General features: G+C 41.8%; 1 protein-coding gene across 8 annotated transcripts in view; it reads left to right on the top strand.

Moving 5' to 3' along the window:
* LOC121458907 (cyclin-dependent kinase 14) overlaps window positions 1-24,156 on the top strand; it is a 530,655-nt gene that overhangs the window by 440,227 nt on the left and 66,272 nt on the right. For all 8 annotated transcript variants that reach the window (XR_005975885.1, XM_041668286.1, XM_041668287.1 and 5 more), the window contains 2 exons: window positions 6,318-6,457; window positions 11,969-12,112. Coding sequence is in view for 7 of the 8 variants with exons in the window: in XM_041668286.1 (XP_041524220.1) it covers window positions 6,318-6,457; window positions 11,969-12,084 (256 nt within the window). In the remaining variant the exon portion in view is untranslated. The remainder of the gene's footprint in view (window positions 1-6,317; window positions 6,458-11,968; window positions 12,113-24,156) is intronic.

Here is a 24,156-nt window from a genome sequence, read left to right as displayed (position 1 = left end):
AGACAAAAACTAAACAGAGAAATAATGGAGCTAACAGACATTATGACTCAAATGGACTTAATAGACATCTACAGAACATTTCTCCCAAACACAAAAGAATATACCTTCTTCTCAGTACCTCATGGAAAATTCTCCAAAACTGACCACATACTTGGTAACAAAGCATGTCTCAATAGACACAAGAAAATTGAGCCTCTCAGGCCACCATGGGTTAAAGCTGGGTTTCAGGAACACCTGAAAACTCACGGAAACCAGACAATTCCTCACTGAATGACTACTGGGTTAAGGCATAAGTAAGAAAGAAATGAAAGACTTTCTAGAATTCAGTGAGTAGTAATGTGGAACATACGCACATTGATGGGACACAGCAGAAGTAGTGCTCAGAGGAACGGTCATAGCACTAAGTGTTTTCATTTAAAGGAAAGAGAGAGCTCGTACTTGTGACTTAACAGCACACCTGAATGTTCTCGAGCATAAAGAATCAAACACATCCAAGAAGAGCAAATGGCAGAAAATAACCTGAGAGCTGAAATCAGTGAAATAGAAACATGGAGAACTATACAAAGAATTACTGAAACAGAGTTATTTCTTTAAAAAAATCATCAAAATAGACAAACCCTTATCTAAAACTAAATGAAAATCAGAGAGAGAATATCCAAATTAACAAAATCAAAAATGAAAAGAGGAACATAGCAGACATGGTATGGTAGAAATCCAAAGAACTGTTACCTCATACTTAAAAACCTATATTCCACAAAATTGGGAAATCTAAAAGAAATGGATAATTTTCTCAACAGATAACACTTACCAAAGTTAAACCAAGATCAGAAAACCAATTTAAATAAACTTATAACCTCCAAAGAAATAGAAACAGCCATTAAAAGTCTCCCAACCAAAAATGCCGAGGACCAGACTGTTTCAGTGCAGAATTCTGCCAGAGTCCCAAAGAAGAGTTAATGCCAATATTCCTCAAATTATTCCACAAAATAGAAACAAAAAGAACATTGCAAATTCATTTTATGAGGCCACAGTCATTCTGATACTCAAACCATACAAAGTTTCAACAAAGTGAATTAAGGATCAATTTCCCTCAAGAACATTGGTGCAAAAATACTCAATAAAATATTCACAAGCAAACTGAATCCAAGAATATATCAAAAATTATCCACAATGATCAAATAGACTTCATCTCAGAGATGCAGGGATGGATCAGCACATAAAAATCTTTCAGTGCAATCTGCCATAAAAACAAACTGAGAAAAGAAAACACATGGTCATCTCATTAAATGCTGGAAAAGCCTTTGACAAAATCTAGCATCTCTTCATAATAAAAGTCTTGGAGAGATCATGGATTAAAGGACATGCCTAATCATAATAAAAGCAAAGTATAGCAAGCCTATAGCCAACTTCAAATTAAAATGGGGAGAAACTCAAAACAATTCCAGTAAAAATCAGGAACAAGACAAGGCTGTGTACGGTCTCCATATCTATTCAATATAGTACTTGAAGTTCTTGCGAAAGCAATAAGACAATTCATGGAGGTACAAATTGAAAATGAAGATGTTAAAGTATCTTTATTTGCAGGTGATATTATAGTATACATGAGAGACCCAAGAAATTCTACCAGGGAATTCCTACTGCTGATAAGCAGCTTCCAGCAAAGTCACTGGATGCAAGATTAAATCAAACAAACAAAAAAATCGGTACCTCTCCTATATACAAATGACCAACAGGTTTAGAAAGAAATCAGGAAAACAACACGATTCAAAAATAGTCACAAATAATAAAAAATGTCTTGGAATAACTTTAACCAAGCAAGTGAAAGACCTGTATAATAAAAACTTCAAGTCTTTGAAGAAGGAAATTGAGGAAGATATCAGAAGATGGAAAGCTCATGCATGCTCATGGATCTACGGTAGGATTAACATAGTAAAAATGACCATCATACTAAAGTAACCTGCAGTTTCAATGTAATCCCCATCAGAATTCTAACACAATTATTTACAGACATTGAAAGAACAGTACTTAACTTCATATGGAAAAACAAAAAACCCAGGATAACTAAAACAATATTATAAAATAAAAGAACTTCTAGAGGTATCATCATCCCTGATTTTAAGCTGTGCTGCAGAGCTGCAGTGTTACAAACCACGTGGTATTTGTATAAAAAACAGACACATTGATCAAAGGAATCAAATGGAATCCTGGATATAAATCTACACTGCTATGAACATTGGATTTTTTCTTTTTTTTTGGTTTTTCGAGACAGGGTTTCTATGTGGTTTTGGAGCCTGTCCTGGAACTAGCTCTTGTAGACCAGACTGGTCTCGAACTCACAGAGATCCGCCTGCCTCTGCCTCCCAAGTGCTGGGATTAAAGGCATGCAGAACATTGGATTTTTGATAAAGAAGCCAGACATTTTCCTTATCCTTTCATCTGTTGAGGGACATCTAGGTTGTTTCCAATTCTTGGCTATTATGAATATAACGACAATGCACATGTTTAAACAAGTATCCCTGTGGTCGGATGAACATTGGATTTTTGATAAAGAAGCCAGACATAGCCGGTGGAAAAGAAAGCATCATCAACAAATTGTGCTGGCCTAACTGAATGTCAGCATGTAGAAGAATACAAATTGACCATATCTGTCACCTTGCACAAAACTCAAGTCCAAGTGGACCAAACACTTCAACATAAAGCCAGATACTCTGAACCTTATAGAAGAGAAAGTAGGGAATAGCCTTGAACACATTGGCACAGGAGATGTATCCTGAACAGAACACCAATAGCAAAGGTATTAAGATCAACAATTAATATATGGAATCTCATGAAACTGAAGAGCTTCTGTAAGGCAAAGGACTCTACAGTCAGTAGGACCAAAGGGCAGCTATAAAATGGGAAAAGATTTTCACCAACTTCACAACTGACAGAGGGCTAATATTCAAACTATATGAAGAACTCAAGAAACTAGACATCAACAAACTAAATAATCCAGTTTTAAAATGGGGTACAGATCTAAAGAGAAAATTCTCAACAGAGGAATCTCAAATGGCACGGCCAAGCACCACTTAAAAAATGTTTGACCATCAGGAAACTTCAAATCAAAATGACTCTGAGATTCGATCTTAGACCTGTCAGAATGGCTAGTACTAATGACAGCTCATGCTGGCAAGGATGTAGACCAAAGGGAACACTCCTCCACTGCTGGTGGGAGTGAAAACATTTATAACTAATTTGGAAATCAATATGGCGGCTTCTCAGAGAACTGAGCATCAGTTTACCTCAAGACTCAGCTATACCACTCCTGATCATATGCCCAAAGGACATTCCATCCTATCACAAGGACACTTAAAGTCATTTTCATAGCAGCTCATCATACACAGTGAGTAAGCCCAAATGGAGCACCTATGGGCTGTGATAGGCAGTGTTGTGGGCCTAAAGCTTAACGGAATCCCAGATCAGCAAGTATGTCTCCTTCCTGCCCAGCATGTAAGGTGTGCCTGTCATTTATATCAGCTGGCTCTCCTGAAACCAGGTAGTACTGTTTACATCTCTAAAGCTGTTCCCATGGCAAAATCTTGTCACTGTAGGAGCCATTCAGAGAGAGTAGGTGAATGAATGCTGAGCAGAATCACTGAGCTTCCATCATCACGTGAAACTGGGATTGTGGAATACAGACAATGGTCTAGACCTGCAATACTGAACATCTCTATGCCCCAAATACATGGGCACCCTCATATGTAAAAGAAGCACTTCTAAAGCTTAAGATTTTCACCAATCCCACATCAGACAGATGGCTGATCTCCAAAATATACAAAGAACTCAAGAAATTGGTCATCAAAAGAACAAATAATTCAATAAAAAAAAATGGGGTACAGACCTAAACAGAGAACTCTCAGCAGATGAATCTAAAATGGCTAAAAGACACTGAAGGAAATGCACAACATTCTTTGTCATCAGAGGAATGCAAATCAAGGTTCTATCTTACACCTTTAAGAATGACCAAGATCAAAAACACTGATGACAACTTATGCTGGAGAGGTTGAGGGGTAAAGGCAACACTTCTGCATTGCTGGTGGGTGTGCAAACTTGAATGGCCACTTTGGAAATCTGTATGGTATTTTCTCAGAAAATTAGGAAACAACCTACCTCAAGACCCAGCAATACTACTTTTGAGTATATACCCAAAGGATGCTCATACCACATGGACATATGATCAACTATGCTCATAGCAGCATTATTTGTCATAGGCGGAACCTGAAAACAACCTAAATGCCCCTTGACCAAAAATGGAAAAAGAAGATGTCGTACATTTACCCAATGGAGTATTACACAGCAGAAAAAAAATGACATCTTGAAATTTGTGGGCAAATGGATGGATCTTAAAAACATCATAGTGAGTGAGGTAACTCAGACCCAGAAAGAGAAATATAATATGTACTCACTCATAAGTGGCTTTTAGACAAAAAGCAAAGAAAAACCAGCCTACAATTCACAATCCCAAAGAACCTAGACAACAAAGAGGACCCTAAGAGAGACAGTGTTTTCTGAATAAATTGGCAGCATGGGGGTCATGGGAGAGGGCAGGAAGGGAGGGGAGTGAAAAAAAATATATAGCTCAGTAAAAATAATGAAAAAGATGAAAAATAAAAAGATTTCCTGTATTCAAAAGAAAACAAAACAAAAAGATACCTATTTAATTTGTACAAATTTGTGTCAGATCTCAAAATCAGATATGATTCCAGTTGGACTCTTTTTTATCAAAGCAACATAAAATTGATAGAAATGAAATGTTCACTGTGGTAATATTAATACATAAACAGTACTTTCGATATAATTGTGTCTTTATTGTGAAGTCTGTCTATTTCAGACTTAATATTTAGAAATAGTAATGGCAGCTTTGTAAGGGTGAGAAGGACTTGAGACAGGAAGATACAGTGTTGGTGACTTGGCCCATCTGTAAGGGGAAGAAGAAGGACCTTGAAAATGCCTCCTTTTCTTGTGGACTAATGTCTCTCAACAAAGACTCTAAAACCAGTTCACAGATCTATCAGTAAATGAAAGAAACAAAGAAACAGATGAGTAGCCATGCAACACTGGATCCATTCCTGAAGCCTTCAGATAGGAGAATTTAGTGAGGTCTCATGGACCATCCTGTGACTGAAGCGCATCACCTCCTTTCCCCTTCCACACCCGCTCCAGAGATACTTGAGTGCCCTTCTTGCACTAATTTTCCATGCTCAGTACCTTCCAGACTTTTAAAAATACTCCCAGGGTGGCTTGGCCCTGATCCTCCCCTGGCTGCCTCTGAGAGTCGGTGCAGTTAGCCCTGCTTGCAGAAATACAGCGACTCCTGGCTAAAATCCTTTGGAGAGCATGGATCGCTTCATTGAGCATTCCACCGCCATTTCCTACCTACTTTCCGCGCTGTCAAATGGGGTAGTTTCCTTGTTGGACTGTAATATGTGTGCGAATGGGAGCCGCGCCTGGGAACGTGCCTGACACATGCTCTCTTCTCTGTAAAGGGGGTATCGTCAGTGTTAGGTTAATTAGCCCTGTCTGATTGCCCCGACCAGCAGAATAGTTTCCATGGAAAGCAAAGCCGGGCCGACGGAGCATGGCTGCCGCACGTCGGAAAGCTTATACCACATCAAAGGCTTTGCTTCTAGCCTTCTCTCCAATAATCTGAAGAGACAGGGATCCTCTATCTACTGTTGTTTTAAAGGTCATCTTGAATTGATTCTGCCCCGTATCGTATAAGCATATCTATTTGTTAACCTGGATGCTTGTATCAGAATGGCTGACATTTTGGCAGGACACTTGCTTCAGTAATTTTGTATTTCAGGCAAGAAAATAGAAATTCTTAGAGGAAAAGTAATTTTAGTAACTAGAGAATTTAATAGCCGCTCTATTTTAATTCTCCCAGTTATTTGGTATTAATTTCCTATAAATGCGTCCATATGTGCAATGCTGTACAAAGATTCTATGAAGAAGTGTTGGCAACTATTTGATAAACTGTCTTCTCTAATTTTCTACTCCTGGACTTACTTTCATCCATTCTGAAATAATCAGTACTTTGCTTACAGTCAAAATATTTTCAGTCAACAATACTTAGGATATCTAGAGAAAAGGTCAGCGTGGAGTAACAGAGCCTGGAAGGATGCATCTGAGTTTGGTTGGTTTGTTTCAGCAGGTAATTTAAGTTGTTTTTCTGGTCAGGAACCAACTGAAGTATATAAAACATGCCATAAACCTGAGGTCCTATTTAGTGAATTTCTTCTTTGGTCTGATTTCTGTGTTTTTGCTTGTGTTTCTAGGCTCAGCTATGTAAATCATGCCGAAGATTTGGCTTCCAAGCTTCTACAGTGTTCCCCAAAGAACAGGCTATCTGCACAGGCCGCCTTGAGCCACGAGTATTTCAGCGATCTGCCCCCGCGGCTATGGGAGCTGACCGATAGTGAGTAGGGCCCATCTGCAGCGTCCAATCAGAGCACTTTGTCCTCAATATGTAGCTTGCATATAGACAGATGGCCTCATTCATGTGTACATAAGCATATTGCTATGGGGTTATGTATATATGTGTATGCGTTATGAGACTGTGTGCGCGTGTATGTATTATGAGTGTGTGTGTGTGTGTGTATGTGAGAGAGAGAGAGAGAGAGAGAGAGAATGTCATTGCTCAAGCCAGAAGGGGGATCATGTGTATATATATTTATTGGAGTCCTGCCATTCAATTGCTAGCTTACCAGACACAAAAAGAAAATGGATTCATTTTTTGCTATCTCTGCTCTGCAGTCTGCAGCTGCACGTCTTTGTATTTGATTATGTGTGTGTCCAAAAAATGATCTGAGCAGTCATAAAGGCAAAGGAAAATATGATTTACATATTTAGTGCTTTCTGTACACAGTGCTATTTTAACTGGCTGCAGTACACAGAGGAAAAATGATTCATTTCTGTTTGATTTTCAGAGACCATCTTGGTTGTAACAATAACCTTAAAGAGCACTGTTAGGCAGGGAGCTGAAGAGCAGAGCTGGCAATTGGCTGATGTACTGAGCTGGCATGTAAGAACTGAAGACATGTAATTCATTTTAACTGCACATGCTCTTGGTATTTGTACAGACAGCTCTTCTCTAGATCTTTTTAAAACAAAACACATTCCTGGGTGGGTTTTTGTTTTGTTTTTACAGAAGTGCTCATATTTGCACAGACTTTTCCAATTACATTTAAAGTATTCAGGGAAGGATTTATGGCTGGGCGGATCTCAGCTTTCTTCCCAAGTGTGAAACAGAATTCTTGTGAAATTTTAAAATACACTGTGGCAGCAGTAGGAATATATTTATTCAGTGATGATATGTTCTTTCCAAAAGACCCATTAGAGATATTTCTTAACATATTTTCCTGATTGCCTTAAAATAGCATACTACATAGATGCATAAATATTTGTAATGGTTTTAATAATTCCTGTACATACGTCACTTAAAAGTAGATGTGAAGTTACTGCCTTTGTCTCTAAGAGTTTTGGCTACCCCTGCAGTATTGGATTGGATTCTCCATAGCAACAGTCACAATCACCCTCGATTTTGGCACTAAATCCTATGTAACAATTCCCTTGAGCCTTCTCAAGCTAAATTAGATAGATAGATCCATAGATATATAGATATAAATGATAGATAGAGAGATAGAGAGATAGAGATGATATAGATAGATGATAGATATATAAATAGATAGATAGATATAGATGATAGATATATAGATAGATAGACAGACAGTGATAGAGATAGATAGATAGATAGATAGATAGATAGATAGATAGATAGATAGATAGATATCTCACACTATTTCTATCCATTTTCTTGTAGCCCTAAGGTAACTGTAGACGTATTGACCTAATTCTCTCCTTATGCTTACAAATCTTCTGTAACATCTCAATTATTCCTAGCCTATATTTCCTTTATCATCCATACTACTTCCTTTCCAAAGATCTGCCATCTATTACAGCAGTGATCCCAACCTTTTAAAGAAAATTCAAGATTAAAACCTATGAAAAAACAAAACAAAATAGTGAATTGATCATGCATATCTTTATACTTTCAAAAACAAAAGGTGCAAATGGGATCATTAGTGTATGGCTTCCTGAACTTCAGAACTGAGGATTGTTTTCCCCATGCGGTATAGCTTCCACCTTGATCTCACCCCTCCTTAGCGACATATCAATCCCAGTCAACCTGATGGCTGGGTTTAAGTCAAATTTTGAGGGTCTGCGAATTCTGAATTCTGTAGTAGTACTTTCCTGTTAATATGGACTTATTACCCCCTTGCCACTTAGTTTATCAGCCGGTGGTTAAATCCAGTTTCTGTAAGGGAGTAAATGCCTACACATTATCACTGAGCAGCAGACTGCCAACCGAGACAGCCTTGCCCCCGTCATTAACAAGTGCAATGTATGCAGAACACCAGAGGGGAATTAAAACCACAAAAAATACCTCAGGGTGGTATTTTTAATATGAGAATTTAATTTGTAATTTCACAGATTAAGAATTTTGGCTGCATTAATCCCTTTATCAGCTCACAGCAGGCCATTTGCAGAAGCATAACCATAAGGCGATATTCATTGGCAGAAACACGTCTCTGCATAACGTTAAACATCACGAGCAGTGAAACCTTTTGAAGGGGGGAGAATAAAGATGAAAAATCATTATATTTTTAAAGCGAGATTCTACTAAATGCCTCCGGTAACAATTTTGAGTTACAGAAATGCTATTTCTGCGTCTAGAAGATAATCATTATGAAGGATAAATCCATTCGCAAGAAAGGACAATCCCAGTATTAAATACTATAGTCATTTCCATTTAGAACAACGTGGCTGCCCTTGTAAACATGTTTGCAAAACAAAGAATCCCCAGACTTATGCGACTTCAGGAATTAGGCTGCTTGACTCTTGTGTGAGTTTGTACTTGACTGACTGTACTCGGAAATTTTCAGTCTTCACATAAAACTTCAGATTTGTGTAGTTTTTTTGTAAAGTTCACTGTCCGGCAAATGGCAGAGTTGGTGACAGCCACAGAACCTTCATGTCTTCCCTTTCAATAGCATTTGGGGGAGGATGGACCTGCCAGTACTGCAGAACCAACAGAAGGACGAGTCCACAAGTGGTGGTGCTGATCCCCAGCCTGAGGAACCTGCTATCTTGGTCAGCTCACACTGTCATGAGGAATTAGCACAGCGGGGGAGGCTGAAACAGTAGATATTTATCCTCATAGTTCCAGGGATAGACAGAAGATGAAGATAGACTGCTTGATTCTGTTCCTGTCCTCAGGCTGGCAGAGGCCTGCCCTGCTTGGTCCTCATAGGGAGAGGAACATGTTTCTGCTCTTCTTCCTATAAAGCTACTAATCCCATTGTGAGGACCACTCCCTTCCTAAGGTCATCTAAGCTTCTGAGCTTCATTACCTCCCAAGGTCCCATCCCCAGATACCAACACATCGGGGCTGGGGCCACTAACATCAATTTGAAAGGGGGCCCAATTCATTCCACAAAGCTCTTTGTCTCTGATGGCTCTCAGCACTTTATAGAAGAATGTCCACAAGACAACCACACCAAAACAACTTAAGGCAGAACCTGAAATCAAGCTAAAAGGAGAATACTGGTCTCCAGCCTTGGCATGCTTTGGTTAATCAGACCCCATGTGTGTGCGGCCCACATAGGTATGAGAATCCATGGAGTCGGTGGAGCTGTTTGGGACCAGATAATAGGGCTGATACGGCTGATCTGGATTCTCCAGGAACAGGGCTAGGAAGTGCAAAACTCAGCTGACTTCTCCAAATGGTCACTGAAGCCCATTAGAACATTTATTGTGGCTATGTAATAAAATTTAGAAGTGAAGAATTAGTGTCACCAAAGTAGGAAATAAAATAAATACATCAAGGGAAAGAAATTGAACAATCGCCTAGGGATCTGCCTGACAGTTAACGCTGACCAAGGGCATTCTCTTCCTGTCCCCAAACCCCAGCAGCCTTGCTCTACTTCTTCAAAAAGATTTAATTGCAGGGCAGTAAATAGAGGCTCATTTAGAAGAAATTCATTACTTTCCCCAAGCACACCACGGCGCATTCTCCTGTGTATACTGTCAAGTTACATAAATAATTGAAGCTGAACTATGCTTGTCAAAGTAAATGAACAAAATATACTTCACAGCACAGAGTCCTTGATTTTATTACATTCATTTGCTAAGTCATAAAACTCAAATCTCCTAAAAGAAGGCCGGCAAATTGATTCGGTGTGGAGATCACTGAGCAGGACCTCAGACTGGAAGTTCAGCTCCCCGGGTCTTGGTCAGGCAACTGTGGACATGGGCCTTCGTCCCTCTGTGCTTTCCACTTCTCATTCAGAGAGTGAGCTGAGGAAGGCATGGTAGTCTTGAGGGACCCTCCCAGATGTAATATGCAGCTTTACCCGCATGGTCCTCTATAATACCTTAACACCGCAAGGCCGCCATCTTTTTATGAGTGTAGCGAGCACACCTGTTTTCTTCTTTCGTTAATTAATAACTTTATTTGAGACAGAGTTTCACTGTATCAATAGACTGACCTTGCACTCACAGAGCTCCTGGCCTGCATCTGCCTTGCAGTGCTGGGATTAAGCTCCTGCATTACCGAGCTGCCCCACTAGCGCACTTACTTCAAAAGGCTTTGCTGTTTCCCTTTCCCGTTGTGTCTTGACTCTTTCCCCCCAGGCAGCAATAGCTCTTATGGTGCCATTTCAACACCTCTGTCTTTGCGGGGTTCCCCAGCTTTCACGTTGATCTGTCACTGGAATTTCACACAGTATCTGCCACCTCTTTCTGCTGACACTTGGTTTCCTGGACAGGATTCTTTCACGGTTTCCTTTTCATCTCCTAGGTCTATCCTCTGCAAGCTCTTCTCCTATGCCAGGCTGGCAGGCTGAGGCACATGGTTAGTGTTCCAATGTGTCCTCCTTAGACCTTCCGGTCTGGCTCACTCCCTAGAGCTGGGTAATTCCACCCAGTCTCGAGATGTAGATATCATCCAAACACTGGGGGCCCCTGAAGTCCCATTCCTAGTCCTCGCTCTCCTGACTCTCATAGTAGATACTGAAAAGGTAGGATTACTAGATTCAGACTCAAGCTTTTCACCCCATCTTGCTCCTGCTGAATTCCTGCTATTGAGAGTAAATGGCAACACCATCTTTCTGGGTGATGGAGGCGATTGTTGTTTCCTCGGCTCCTGTCCCGTGCCTGCACAGAGCCACACCAGCCCACAGCTCACCTTGCCGCTCCCCTCCTGTATATTCACAAGAGCTCAGACCCCTTCCCCTGCCTCCCTGAAGTCAGCTCTGGCTTCTCCTCTCTCCATTTTTTGGGGCTTGCTTCCCCTCCGGGTTTGTCTGCCCCCTCGCCTTCACATGGCTGCTCAAACATACCTTCTCTATCAGGGACTGCTCTGACCGTCTCTCCAACGTCTGCTTTTTTCCTTCTCTACTTTCCTTCTTCACAACACTTACCATTATTTATTAGATGTGTTTAGTTGTTTGTTTTGTCCCCCTCACAGTCAGAAGGTCGCAAGCCAGCATTTCCTTCTCCTCTGATTTGTTTGCTGTAGGAATCTACGATTCCCAGGAAATGTTAGAGTAACAGCCTACTTCTGTCATGAATGGCTGAAAGAATGGCAAAGGCTTGTCTCCAAATCCAGGTTTAGTGTTCTAAGATCATAGAAACAGGATCTGTGGCTCTGTGTTGTGCAAGTGGATATGTGTGTACGTGTGTATGTGTGGAAATGTTTATAGTTGTGTGTGTGCTTTTGACCACTGGCATTTCAAATGCCAACACATACCACGGTGTGCCCCATGCTGGGAATCCAGACTGCACTGTAGTCTCCATTTCCCTTTAGACGAAATGGTGTCAACGTGCTTATAGCTGTGTTAATGGAACCTTCTCGTTCTCTCCTCAGTGTCTTCTATTTTTACCGTCCCTAATGTGAGATTGCAGCCGGAAGCTGGAGACAGTATGAGGGCCTTTGGGAAAAACAATAGTTATGGCAAAAGTCTATCGAACAGCAAGCACTGACAAGCCCGGCATTCTCAGGAGAGCACAGGTAAGAGACGCTGCTTTACTGGAAAGTAATATTCATAATAGGCATGGAAGAGACCTATTCACTGAAGTCTTTCAGCCTCATTTCCCCCGGAAACTGTCTTAGGAGTTCCATGGGCTATTCTGGCATTCATCGAACATTTGGCTGGGTCAGAGACCAATCAGGACTGTCAGTGTTTTCAGGCACCACCTAGGCTGTGAGCCAAGTTCCGCTGCGTCATGTGCATTAGTGATGCGGTCACATGCAAACCATTGAGTCACGAGTGTCTACTTTAACTGATCTTGAATTCATCACCGATGTTAGGAAAGTTCCACTTTGACCTGCACCTTTTGAGCATGAAGCTGTTTTGTCGGACCAATAAATTTTTTTTAAAATTATTTACTGTCATTTTAAAATGAGGATATTTCATATGGACATCTCGATTTCCATGAAGCATCGGCAACTCTGACAATACTCCTTCTATTCCTTCTTAAAATTTTATGTGTGATAAGGAGAAGCCCTGTCCCTGTTTTAAAATAAGCTGACCACTGGGCCCTCATTGGTTTCTGATTCCTGTCTGGCCCCTGCCACAGACCTATCATAGTAAAGCTTTGGTTTTCACAGTTTAGTTCTTTGACCTCTACTGTTTTGCAGGTAGGAACTGTAAACTAGCTTGGTGGTGTCCAGGCATGTCAGCCTACCAAGTCATCCTACATGCCCAGTGGCCAGCAGAAGACAGCAGTGTCTGGGAGGTTGTGTCTTTCTGGGTTACCAGAGAGCAATGTCTGGAAGGTTGTGTCTTTTTGGGTTACCAGAGAGCAATGTCTGGAAGGTTGTGTCTTTTTGGGTTACCAGAGAGCAATGTCTGGTAGGTTGTGTCTTTCTGAGTTACCAGAGCAGTGTCTGGAAGGTTGTGTCTTTCTGGGTTACCAGAGAGCAATGTCTGGGCTTTGTAACATCTCCCTCTGTTTGTTTGTTTGTCATTTCAAGTAAGGGCTTCTGTGTAGCCCTGGCTGTCCTGGAACTCCCCCTGTAGCCCAGGCTGGCCTCAGACTCAGAGATCTATCTTCCTCTGCCTCTTGAGTATTGTGATTAAAGGCGTGTGCCACCGCTGGCCAAATCTCAGTCTTCGGCAAATGGAGAAAGAGCTTCCCTTGTGAGGAAGCATTCTTAATGTTGGTTTCTGTTAAGCATGTTCATCACTTCTGTGTCCCATAAATGCCAAGTAAAGTGAGCTGAATGATGTGTACAATAAAAACTCTGCACACGTGTGTGTGTGTGTGTGTGTGTGTGTGTGTGTGTGTGTGTGTAGGGGTGGAATGGGAGTGTAGGCCGGAGATTGATACCAAGTTCTTCCCTCAATCTCTGTCCACATTATTTTTTAAGACAGAGTCTTTCCTTGAACCTGGAACTCTTTGATTCAGGTAGACTAGCTGTCCAGCAAGCCTAAGGGATTCTTCTGTCTCTGCCTCCCTAGTATTAAGATTATAAGTATGCCATGTTTGTCTTTTTTTTTTTAAATGTGTTTTGGGGAATGGCCTGATTTTCTTCTATTTGAAAATCTGGTAAGAAGCTAAGTGGACAGATGGCAAGGACTGTAAATTCAAATATATACCCAGCCCTGTGAAAGACCTGCCAAGTGTCTTTGGCGATTTTAGAACTTAGCTTTTCATGCTCTCAGCATGGAGTTTAATTTTGCTGGCCTAGGGATGCAGTAGAGATTTATGTTGATTTGGAAGGGGAAAAAAAGATTCCTAGTTAAAATATGTCTTGTAAAGGCTGGCCAGGAGCTGCTGCTCTTAAGCCTGCAGCTCCACAGGTAGCCTCATGTTTCCAAGAGTGGGTTGATTCATGAGAGTTGTATGTGGCATGCACATTTTAAAAGTGTTTAGCTCCCACACTGCAGACTCCTTAGCTGATTAGGTAGAAAGAGAACAAAAAGTGGGCCCCGTTTTATTGACACATGCACACAGGCAAGTCTGTCTTTCCACCCCAGGACCATACATGTCCTTTCTTCTTGACTCCTCTGAATGCTCCTGACCGATGCAGTCAAGGCTGCAATGATGTGTTCGAGATCAACTCATCCTTGTAGAAATCACAGAGAGCTGGCTGAACAGAGCATTGCCCGGGAAGATTCAAAACTGGCTGGTTTACAAAGGTGCTTGGGACTGCAGCCGCAGACCTTATAGATCGTGTAGTGCTTCCTCACACCAGATCCAGAGTTGGATCCACAGTGCATGATTCCCTCTACAAGTGTTTGACAACAGTACATGGACTTTCCCTATGAGTGTTGGCCCTGTTTTATCACCTTGAAGGCTTCAGTGCTACTGCTGCTCCAGCTATGACATCTGATTCAGTAGGCCACTAAAGCAAGATCTCAATTCTTTTCAGAAAAGCTGTTGGAACACTGGATTCTGTCAATAGAAAAATAAATCATCTTAGTATCTTATTTTTGCAAGTATGACTACCAAATGTTTCGATGTTAGAGATCAGACAATGCAGCCTGTTTGTTGGTCCCCGGCAGCATATGGTGTGGCTTCTTTCTGACCAGTAGATGAATTCCAAGCTAAAAGTCATGTTAATAAGTGCTTCTCAGGAAGAAAGAAGATAAAATCCTCTAGTCTTTGATTTTCTGATTTTTTATTTATTTGTCACATGTTTATAGCAGTCTGTGGCATATTCAATTTTACAAGAGTATATCAGCTTTTTTTAATAATACCCACAGTGACTGGGAAGCAGAAAGAGGGGAAGAGCCTGAATACAGGCTAGAGTTTTAGCCACCTCCCTCTGGTGATCAGCAGGGCTCTTAGTGTGGAACTTGCATTATGCCGTGCTGTTTTTGAAATAAAAGGGACTGGGCAGGCAGGCATGCTTCAAGTCCTAATATTTCTCCAATACCTCAATGCCACGCTATTTCCTTCCTCGCAAACTAAGGTCACTTCAATTATTCAGTTAATAATGTTGGATTTACATAAATTGGCCTTAGTGGAAAAGCTAATGAGATGCATTTTGCTGTGCAGAAGAAAGCAATTTGGGTTTTAGAGTCTTGTAGCAAAATTAACTGAAAAGAAAGCTGCAAGTTCCTGGGTTAAGAGTAGGGGTAACCGCCCCTGGGGATTGAAGCAGAGTCCCTACATTTTGTGATTCTCTAGAGACACCCCAGCTGTTTCAGAGCTTGTGACCACTTGTTTGGTCACCACGAAGAGTTGACTGAGATCTGAGGGAGTCTCAAATATACATAGAAATTTTCTTTTATGAAGTGTAGGGATAAGACATCCCTTTTACAGCAAATCAGTTGGTCTTCAGACTCCATCAATCTCCATGTAAACTCACAAAGAACATGTCTAGTGCGCGAAGTAATACTGTTTGCTTCAATTGCAAGAGGTTCACTCTGCCGGCGTTGGCGGCCTCCTTCTGTTTCAGCACGTTATCGTTCTTCGTCTGCATGATTTAAGAATTACGTGGTAATGAAACAATGGTTATTCTCTCTTTGCCTCCCTCAGTCAGTAAACAGTTATTTCCTAAAAGTGGTTTCTTAGGTAAAGAGATTAGAGTTAATTGCTCAAGAAACGTTCATTGAATAGGATCAGGATAGTTTATTTGGTATTTTGTTTGTTTGCCATATTTGCTACACTCTCTGAAAATGGACATCTCACATTCCTTGATACCAAATGCTTGCAGAGTTTGCAACTTACTTTCTAGGGCCCATGAATCTATATTTTAAGAAACTCCAATGGTCATTAATTGATAACTGAAAGAGAGAGAATCAATCTTCCCTGGGTTGAACTCCCTAATTGGTTACCTAACACCTGGTAGTGGTCACCCATAGACAATGTATACACAGGAGCAAACTAAATGGACTAGGTAGACTGAATTTATATATTTTTTGGTTTTGTGTGTGTGTGTGTGTAACTATACTAACCAAAGAGGTCAAAAAGAGTAGAGCAGGGTACTGGATGGGCTGGAGAAAGGAAATGACATAAGTACAATACTCATGCATAAAATTATTTAATTTAATTTAAGAACTTGAGGGGAGCACAGATAGTGATGTCTTCACTAGATATTCAGGGGTTATAGATTTATAAGGTAAAATAAATAACTTACTTGAGTCAGGACAGGGTAAAGATAAACTAGGAAAATAGCATTTTATCACATGAACTAAAAAACTTAATTGTCTTTCTATTAATCTCTCCCTTTCCCCTTTCTTTCTTTTCCATAAGAAAGAATGGTGTAATGGAATATAATACAGTAACTGTGTGCCTATTTACAATTATTTTTAATTAAGTTCAGTTCTCCTTCAGTATCTCTTCCTTGGTAGAATTTTGAGTGCTGGGTAGTTGAAACCTATGGTCACTCTGCAGTGCCATAGGTTCTGGGCAGTACTGGTGGAGAAACACTTCTCTTATCCACCCTTTAAAGGAGAAATCAGGAAAAATGAGCTGAGTTTATTGCTAGATTCAGATCACTTCAGAAGAACACCCTGTGTTCCAGAGAGGAACAAGGCACATGGCAAAGCCAGAGGAATAGAGGCAGAGCAAGGAGACAGGAGAGACACAGCGCTCGGTGCTCTCGGGAACAGACATGAAGGGAGGCTAGCAGGGGCATTCCTCCAGTGAAGTGCCCCAGTGACACCCTCAGTTAGCTGTGGGCAAGAGGAGGGGCACAGACAAGCTTCACAAAGACGGGACAGAAGTCAGTAGTAGCCGTAATCTGTCTGCCATATTGACTCTGGAAACTGCTCCAGGATATGCAGCCACCAGTGGCTCTCCTCCATGCTGTGACATTGTAGTGGCTCACACTTTTGGTCCCTGTCAGCTCGTACTGCCCCCGTCTTCCCTTTCCTTTGTGGCTTCTGCTGCCCGCTTTTGCTTACTCTTGGATCCATCTTCGTCTCTCCTCCCTTTGTCCGACTTCTGGAGGAGTTGACTGCTGGGCTCTTACTGCCTTAGATTCTAAAACCCTCCTAGAAAGCAGCTCCGGTTTTTATATTTCATAACCATCATCAAGAAGAAGAGAGTGAGACTGTTGGTTCAACCACCCCTTTATATGCTACAACCTGATCCCAGGCCACTTCAAGGTCAGGACTGAGTCTGGTTCAGTTCACCCAGCTATAAGCCAAGTGGCCACATGATTTATAAGGACCCTTCAAAATGCAGCTCCGGTTTTGTCTGTCCCAAAAGCTTCTGTGAGGCAAACCATGTGCCTACAATGAGCCTTAATCTGGCTGCGTGGGACATGGTTATAATTAGACTCGTGAGAGGAAGGCTCATCTTGAATGCGCAGTGACATCCATGCGGTATTTCAGATCCTCATTGGCAGGTATTTGGGGCTGTTGGCTAAAGTTTGTTGTTGTTGTTAAGTCCTATTGCGTTTTCTCAACAACAGTTGCAGATGAAGAGAATGGCTATTAGGATGTATCACCATCTTTATTCAAATGTTAAACCTGGGTTTTTCAGGAGAAGGAAGACCACAGTCTCTCTTGTTGTTGCCAGGACTCTGCATGATCCAACAAATGTTTCTTCTCAAGCAGCTGTAGTTTCATCGTTTCTTTTGTCTTGGGTAGTTGACAACATTTGTGGAAATAGTAGGAGCAGAGGAAGGAACCCAAGCATCCTCCCAGTCTTTATCATTGCTCCAACTGGACTAGAAAACAGACAGAACTTTACGTCTGCTCTGTAAAGTTGCATGGGACAAGATGCGTGGTGCCTGGTACACGCTGCATGCTGCGTGCTAAGCACTGGCCTGAGAAGATGCTGCAGACTTAATCAGTTTCCTACCCGACCACCTCCACACCCTTTACTGTAATGGGGTGACCACATGAATTCCAGCATGGCTAGGACTGTGCTGTAGACCACAGCCATTTGTGGAAATGTCAAAAGGTTGGATACCCCTGCACGTTTAGCTCTCTTCCATGCTGAGGAGTCTGTTACCTCCTAAAGGGCTGCGGAAAGATTGTAGAAGTTTGCCTCTTCTGTTCCCTCCTACCTTCTTCCTTTTCTTGGGGCACCTCTAATCCACACTCAGCACCATTACCACCCCACCTACACAGGCAGATGAGGGATCGACTATCTAAAAGCAGAATGGAAGAGTTCTACAGTGTTTCAGGAGAGCATTTGTAAACCACTTGGTTTTGTATTGAAATAATAGACTTATAGAAAAGTTATATAAAAACCCTGTCTCGAAAAACCAAAAAAAAAGCAGTATCATTCCCTGACTTTCTTAAATACAATTCTCTCTTTTTCTCCCCCACATTTGCCATATGTAAATGCGAATAAACATTTTATTTTTCTAAGCTGTGCCTTTTATGTTTAAGTAATACAGTGTACTTACCTTTAAAAAAAGCAATTTAGAGTTATAGTTTTAATATTAAAAATAATGATAGCCTTTTGATCTTGTCTTTTTTATTTCATTCTCTGATTAGGTGTGTTTTCTGTTTATTTGGTTGGTTTCTGTTTTACTTATTATTTTGTGGCTTTTTGTGTTGGGTGTTTGCTTGAGGTTTTGGTTTTGAAGTAACTGAAAGAAAAGACACTGGTTTCATACTCCACAGACTGCCTTCTTAGCCCATGGATCCTAAAACAAGCTCTCTCTCTCTCTCTCTCTCTCTCTCTCTCTCTCTCTCTCTCTCTCTCTCCTCGTGTGTGTAAGTGTGTGTGCTTTAGCATTTCTAGATTAGAATATTTTCAAACTGTGAGTTGGGCAGAGAAAATAACACTGCAGCTTGCATCTTCTGACAGTTCAAAGCTCAAAGCTTTTTGCCAACTGCATAATCTGAGTAAAGTTTTTACATAGATGGAGGCACAGGTGTGAGTAATTAATAACCAGACTGTATTTTACAGTGTATGGCCCCACCCGTGACTGGTTGTCCTCAGCTCAGGAATTCTATTTTTCCTTTTCACCTAATGTTGATTCTTATGGATTTGGGGGTGCAGAAGGCATTGCCTTTGCCCTCACTGCACCTTATTGTATTATTAATACCAGGAGAGCAGCCGAGTCCCACCAGACTGCCTTTGTGGTCTGTTGGCACTCTAAGAAGTGTCTGAGCATAAAACAGGGCTGTTTGAGCTGCAGTGGGCTGATGGCCAGAGCTGACATCGTAATGCATGCAGGACAAGGTATAAAGGGCAGTGCTGAGAGGGGAAGGCAGAAAGAAGCTCAGCCACCCCTCTTGTCCTACAGGTCCTCCTCACCACTCCCTCCGAGATGGTCCTCTTGTGCAAACGTTGTCTGAGTGACAAGTGGGACCAGGGTTAGGGTTAGACATTAGGGCTCAAGCCTGAAATGAGGGCCTTAAGCAGATTAAAGTTCTAGCAGGTATAATAAAAACCTCACCTAAAAGGTCTTCCAATCAGCAAAGTTGAACATTTAGCTAAATTATTACAAGTATAATTAGCAAAATGTTTGCACTATTCTGAGATGCTACTGTGGATAAAGCTTTTAAGAACATGAATTTGGTTATGCAAATGTATAATTTACTGAGTCTCTTTTGGAACTTAGAATGGCTGCTGTTTCTACCAACACACACACACACACACACACACACACGCATACACACGCACATTCACTCACATACATACACTGATACTCAGCGCTACACATCAAAGACTAATTTTTCAATAGTCATAGAGTGTTGAAGTAACAGCAAATAGATTAGAGCCTTACCTTTCCACCTCTGGAAATATGGTACAAGGTCTAGAAAAACTAAAACAATATAAAGTTAGGGGATTTGGCAGAAATTTATCCCATAGCTAATATCATCATATAAGCCAAATACTATTCAGTCAGCTCCCACACTGGGGTGAAATTTTGAATTAGCACCTTTGAATTAGCGCCATTGTTTTAAAGTAGTTGGTGTTCTGTGTGGTACCCTTGGATTTTTAATTGCTCTGGATTATAATTTCCAATGCAATTAGTAAAATGCTCTCAATTACATGATTATTGTAAATGAGGCTATTGGCTTAATTACTATAAATGGGAAAGATGTGTGATTATCATATGCAGCTAGATCATGTACAGTACTTACTTTATTTTATTACATACAGTGGCATAATGATAACACATAATTATGCTGTATCTCCATAGCGAGATGCACAGAGTTGCGATCCACTGACAATAAGCCACCCACTGGACCCTTCTTTGTGAAGTAATTGGGTTATTCTGTGAGTGTAATTGAATACACTGATTCCGTGCAAGCCGGACACATCTAAATGTGAAAAAACAAAAACAGAAAACTTCACCTCATTGACTAAACAATGTTCAAAGTTATAAATTCTGTGAGTCTTGGGAATTTAGTCCTTCCAGCGTGTAACACCGAGTCCCTTTGTACCTGTTTGCTTTTGTGTTCGCGTGTCATCTCATCGTCCATAGCAGTAGCCACGCTCAAATCTGCCTGAGGAGAAAAGAGGGCTTGTCTCGGCTGTGACAAACATTCTCATCATCCTTGGTTTACAGATGCGCACTTAACAAGCTTACAGTGCATAATTAATTCTGCAAAGGACGCCGCTTGACAGAGCGGGATTAGGAGAATTGCATATTGATAGTGGCAGGAGAAAATGAGTCTATTTTCTCTGGGTAGGGTGGGGTATTATTGTGTTCTTTAGAAACCGGCACATCTCAGAGGTGTTGCTCTCAAAATGATCGCAGGATGGAAAGAAATCAGTAATTACAGAGCCAGGCATTCAGTTGTGCCCTAATTTTCCCACCCGTTTTCCAGCGTTCCGGCTGCCTCAGAGACTTAAAGTATTCTCATTAGGTAGCAGAGGAGGCAGCAGCCTCGCCCACTCCCTCGCTCTCTCCCTGGCTTTTCTTTTCTTCCCCCCTTCCATGCCTGCCTTGGGAGTGACTGTGAAGATCATTTGCTGGAATGATTGGCAGGTTAGAGGATTCGATCAGATGAGTTCCTCTTAGTGCAGGTCAAAAAGGCTAGTTAGCAGGAGCTGTCGAAAAATGCCAGCAGCATTCGAAATGGGAAATGTCATGACTTCCAGGCAGGGGGTGCCACCTGGAACAGAAAGCCCTCAGCTCATTAGCTAGTTACAGAATGCAGGCTTAACTGGAGGGAGCAAGGAAGGAAAGATAATACCCAATAGGAAAAATGATTGTGAAGTGGAATTGATTTCATGTATAATTTGTTTATCACTAGAGGGGACAAATGCTGTCCTTCCGACACGAGCAGAGGAGCGTGGACTAAGACTGAAGCCACTTAGCATAATCTGCAGGTTGAGCTTCAGATTTCAAGAATGCAAACTTCTTTATTCTTAACTGGGAAAATGATCAGGTCATGTTACGTTAATTAAAGCTGACATACTCTAAAATGTTTTATCTGTGCAATTGTGATGATTCCACAGAAACAGAGAGATGGACAACTTTAACATAGCTGCATACCAAAGCAGAAGGGGCTGGTGTGTGCAGGACTAGTTAGCTGCATACCAAAGCATAGAGGCTGGTGTGTGCAGGACTAGTTAGCTGCATACCAAAGCATAGGGGCTGGTGTGTGCAGGACTAGTTAGCTGCATACCAAAGCATAGGGGCTGGTGTGTGCAGGACTAGTTAGCTGCATACCAAAGCATAGGGGCTGGTGTGTGCAGGACTAGTTAGCTGCATACCAAAGCATAGGGGCTGGTGTGTGCAGGACTAGTTAGCTGCATACCAAAACATCGGGGCTGGTCGTGCAGGACTAGTTAGCTGCATACCAAAGCATAGGGGCTGGTGTGTGCAGGACTAGTTAGCTGCATACTGAAGCAGAAGGGGCTGGTGTGTGCAAGATTAGTTAGCTGCATACTGAAGGAGAAGGGGCTTGTATGTGCAGGACTAGTTAGCTGCATACTGAAGGAGAAGGGGCTGGTGTGTGGAGGACTAGTTAGCTGCACACTGAAGCAGAAGGGTCTGGTGTGTGTGCAGGACTAGTAAGTTGCATACTAAAGCAGAAGGGGCTGGTGTGTGCAGGACTAGTTAGCTGCATACTGAAGCAGAAGGGGCTGGTGTGTGCAGGACTAGTTAGCTGCATACTGAAGCCTAGGGTCTGGTGTGTGCAGGACTAGCTTAGCTGCATGCTGAAGCAGAAGGGGCTGGTGTGTCTCCACCTACTGCTTAGTAATTGCATGAATCAAACCAGGGTCCTTGATTTACATGCAGTTTCGTTGATATAGGAGACCCAGTGCCTTCTGAGATATTTACATCTGACCTGCGCTAAAATAGTGAGGTACACTAGACAATGACTGCATCATATTTTGGTCCACGGTTAAATTTTTAGTCCTTGCTCTTCTTAAAGGTGAAGCTTCCAATTCCACTACAGCCTAGATGTCAGTTCACAATCAACACTTTACAAACAAAACTAAAAATAAGGTATATTAACCTACACGTTTAAAATAAAAGAGTGTGGTGGTGGTGCAGAAAATGGTTTTTCCTGACATGTACTCCTGTTCTAGGCCCTGGATTAAAACCAGTAGCTTTTACAATGAATTGAATACGTCTTAGTGTGGAGCCTTTACCTACATAAATTCCATTAGAAAGTGTATTTTCCTTTGATAAGAAGTTTTATGATGTCTTTTGCTTGGAGAGCAGCATCTTGTTGTTTTATCACGAAGGCCTCAGCTGCAGATCTTCCTGGCTGAGCACTGACAGTGTTTACTCAGTGCCCACATTCTACAGAGGACACATGTGTTCAGATGTCTTTGCCCTGGCTTTCTTCTTCCTCCTAAGTATTGAGACACTTTATGAGGCCACTGTTAAATAGCCAAGATTGTTTTATCAAGAGGTCCCAGACTGCTGTGTGCGGTGAATAGCACTCTTAAACCCTCCCCGTCAAAACACCAGTGCAAAATTCGTTCTTGTCTGCATCTCGCATAAAAGCTTAGCATTAATCTACGCATATAGCTGTCAAGTTGTACTGGGTTAGTTCTTTCAAATCAAAAAATTGAAACATCAGTGAGAATCCTTTCCTCTCTCCATTTGAGAGTTTTATTGTACAGTCCAGAAAGTGGCCTTAAAGGGAATATATAAATATATGGTTTTCCACATTTCTGTATGAGAAATGGTTCACCCAAATTGAACATTACTTATCACCGTAATTCAATTTATTGGCAGATTTATTAGAAAAATGAATTTTTAATTAGGGACTGGAGGTGTGCCTCACATCTATCAGTTTTGTGGGAATATTGTTTTGTTTTTCCCCAAGGCTCATTTTAAATGGTTGGTTGCCTGCAGTGGGTTTCCCAGGCTGTCACTCTCTTTTAGGCAGGTGGCCCAGACTTCAGAGGTGGCTGCTGTACAGGGAGGAGAGAGATGCTCAGGCCTGGTCCCATTCCTTATCGTTTTCTTCAGCTCAGTGCTACAAAGTCAGCCCTGTGTTCACTACCTTTGTGGACTCTGATATTTTGAATTCTTTGTTGATCGAGCTTGGCATCCCTATATTGACCCTTCCAAACTCTATGGACCCGGTGAGCATTGCTGCAATCTCATCTTCAGGTCTGATGATCTGGGCCCCAGGAAAGGAAGCGTCCTCCATGTAAACAGATGTTGGCCCACATGTGCTGCGTTTACCACCCAGGCCCCCGCACAGTAGAGTGGTTTTCGTACACGTCCTGAAATGTTGCCCTTCACCTGTGCTAGCCCTCTCACCGGTAGCCGGGCTGGCTTCTTACCATGCCATGAATCAAGGCAGTGGCAACAACAGATGGTTGCTGGGAGTTCCGTTCTTCACTCTACCACCAATTACAGCTTCTTTTTTTAAAAATTTATTTATTTATTAAAACTTTCTACCTCCTCCCCTCCACCCAATTCCCTCCCACTCCCCCCACACCCTCTCCCCCTCCCTCTTCAGTCCTAAAAGCAGTCAGGCTTTCCTGCCCTGTGGGAAGTCCAAGGTCCTCCCCACTCCATCCAGGTCTAGGAAGGTGAACATCCAAACTGGCTAGGCTCCCACAAAGCCAGTCCATGCAGTAGAATCAAAACTCAGTGCCATTGTCCTTGGCTTTTCAGTCAGCCCTCATTGTCAGCCACATTCAGAGAGTCTGGTTTGATCACATGCTCCATCAGTCCCAGTCCAGCTGGCTTTGGTGAGCTCCCAT

The sequence above is a fragment of the Microtus oregoni genome, unplaced genomic scaffold, assembly GCF_018167655.1.
Source record: "Microtus oregoni isolate MIOR12 unplaced genomic scaffold, Mior012 000018F_ref0000195, whole genome shotgun sequence".
Classification (NCBI taxonomy): domain Eukaryota; kingdom Metazoa; phylum Chordata; class Mammalia; order Rodentia; family Cricetidae; genus Microtus; species Microtus oregoni.
This window is presented reverse-complemented; position numbering and strand designations above follow the sequence as displayed.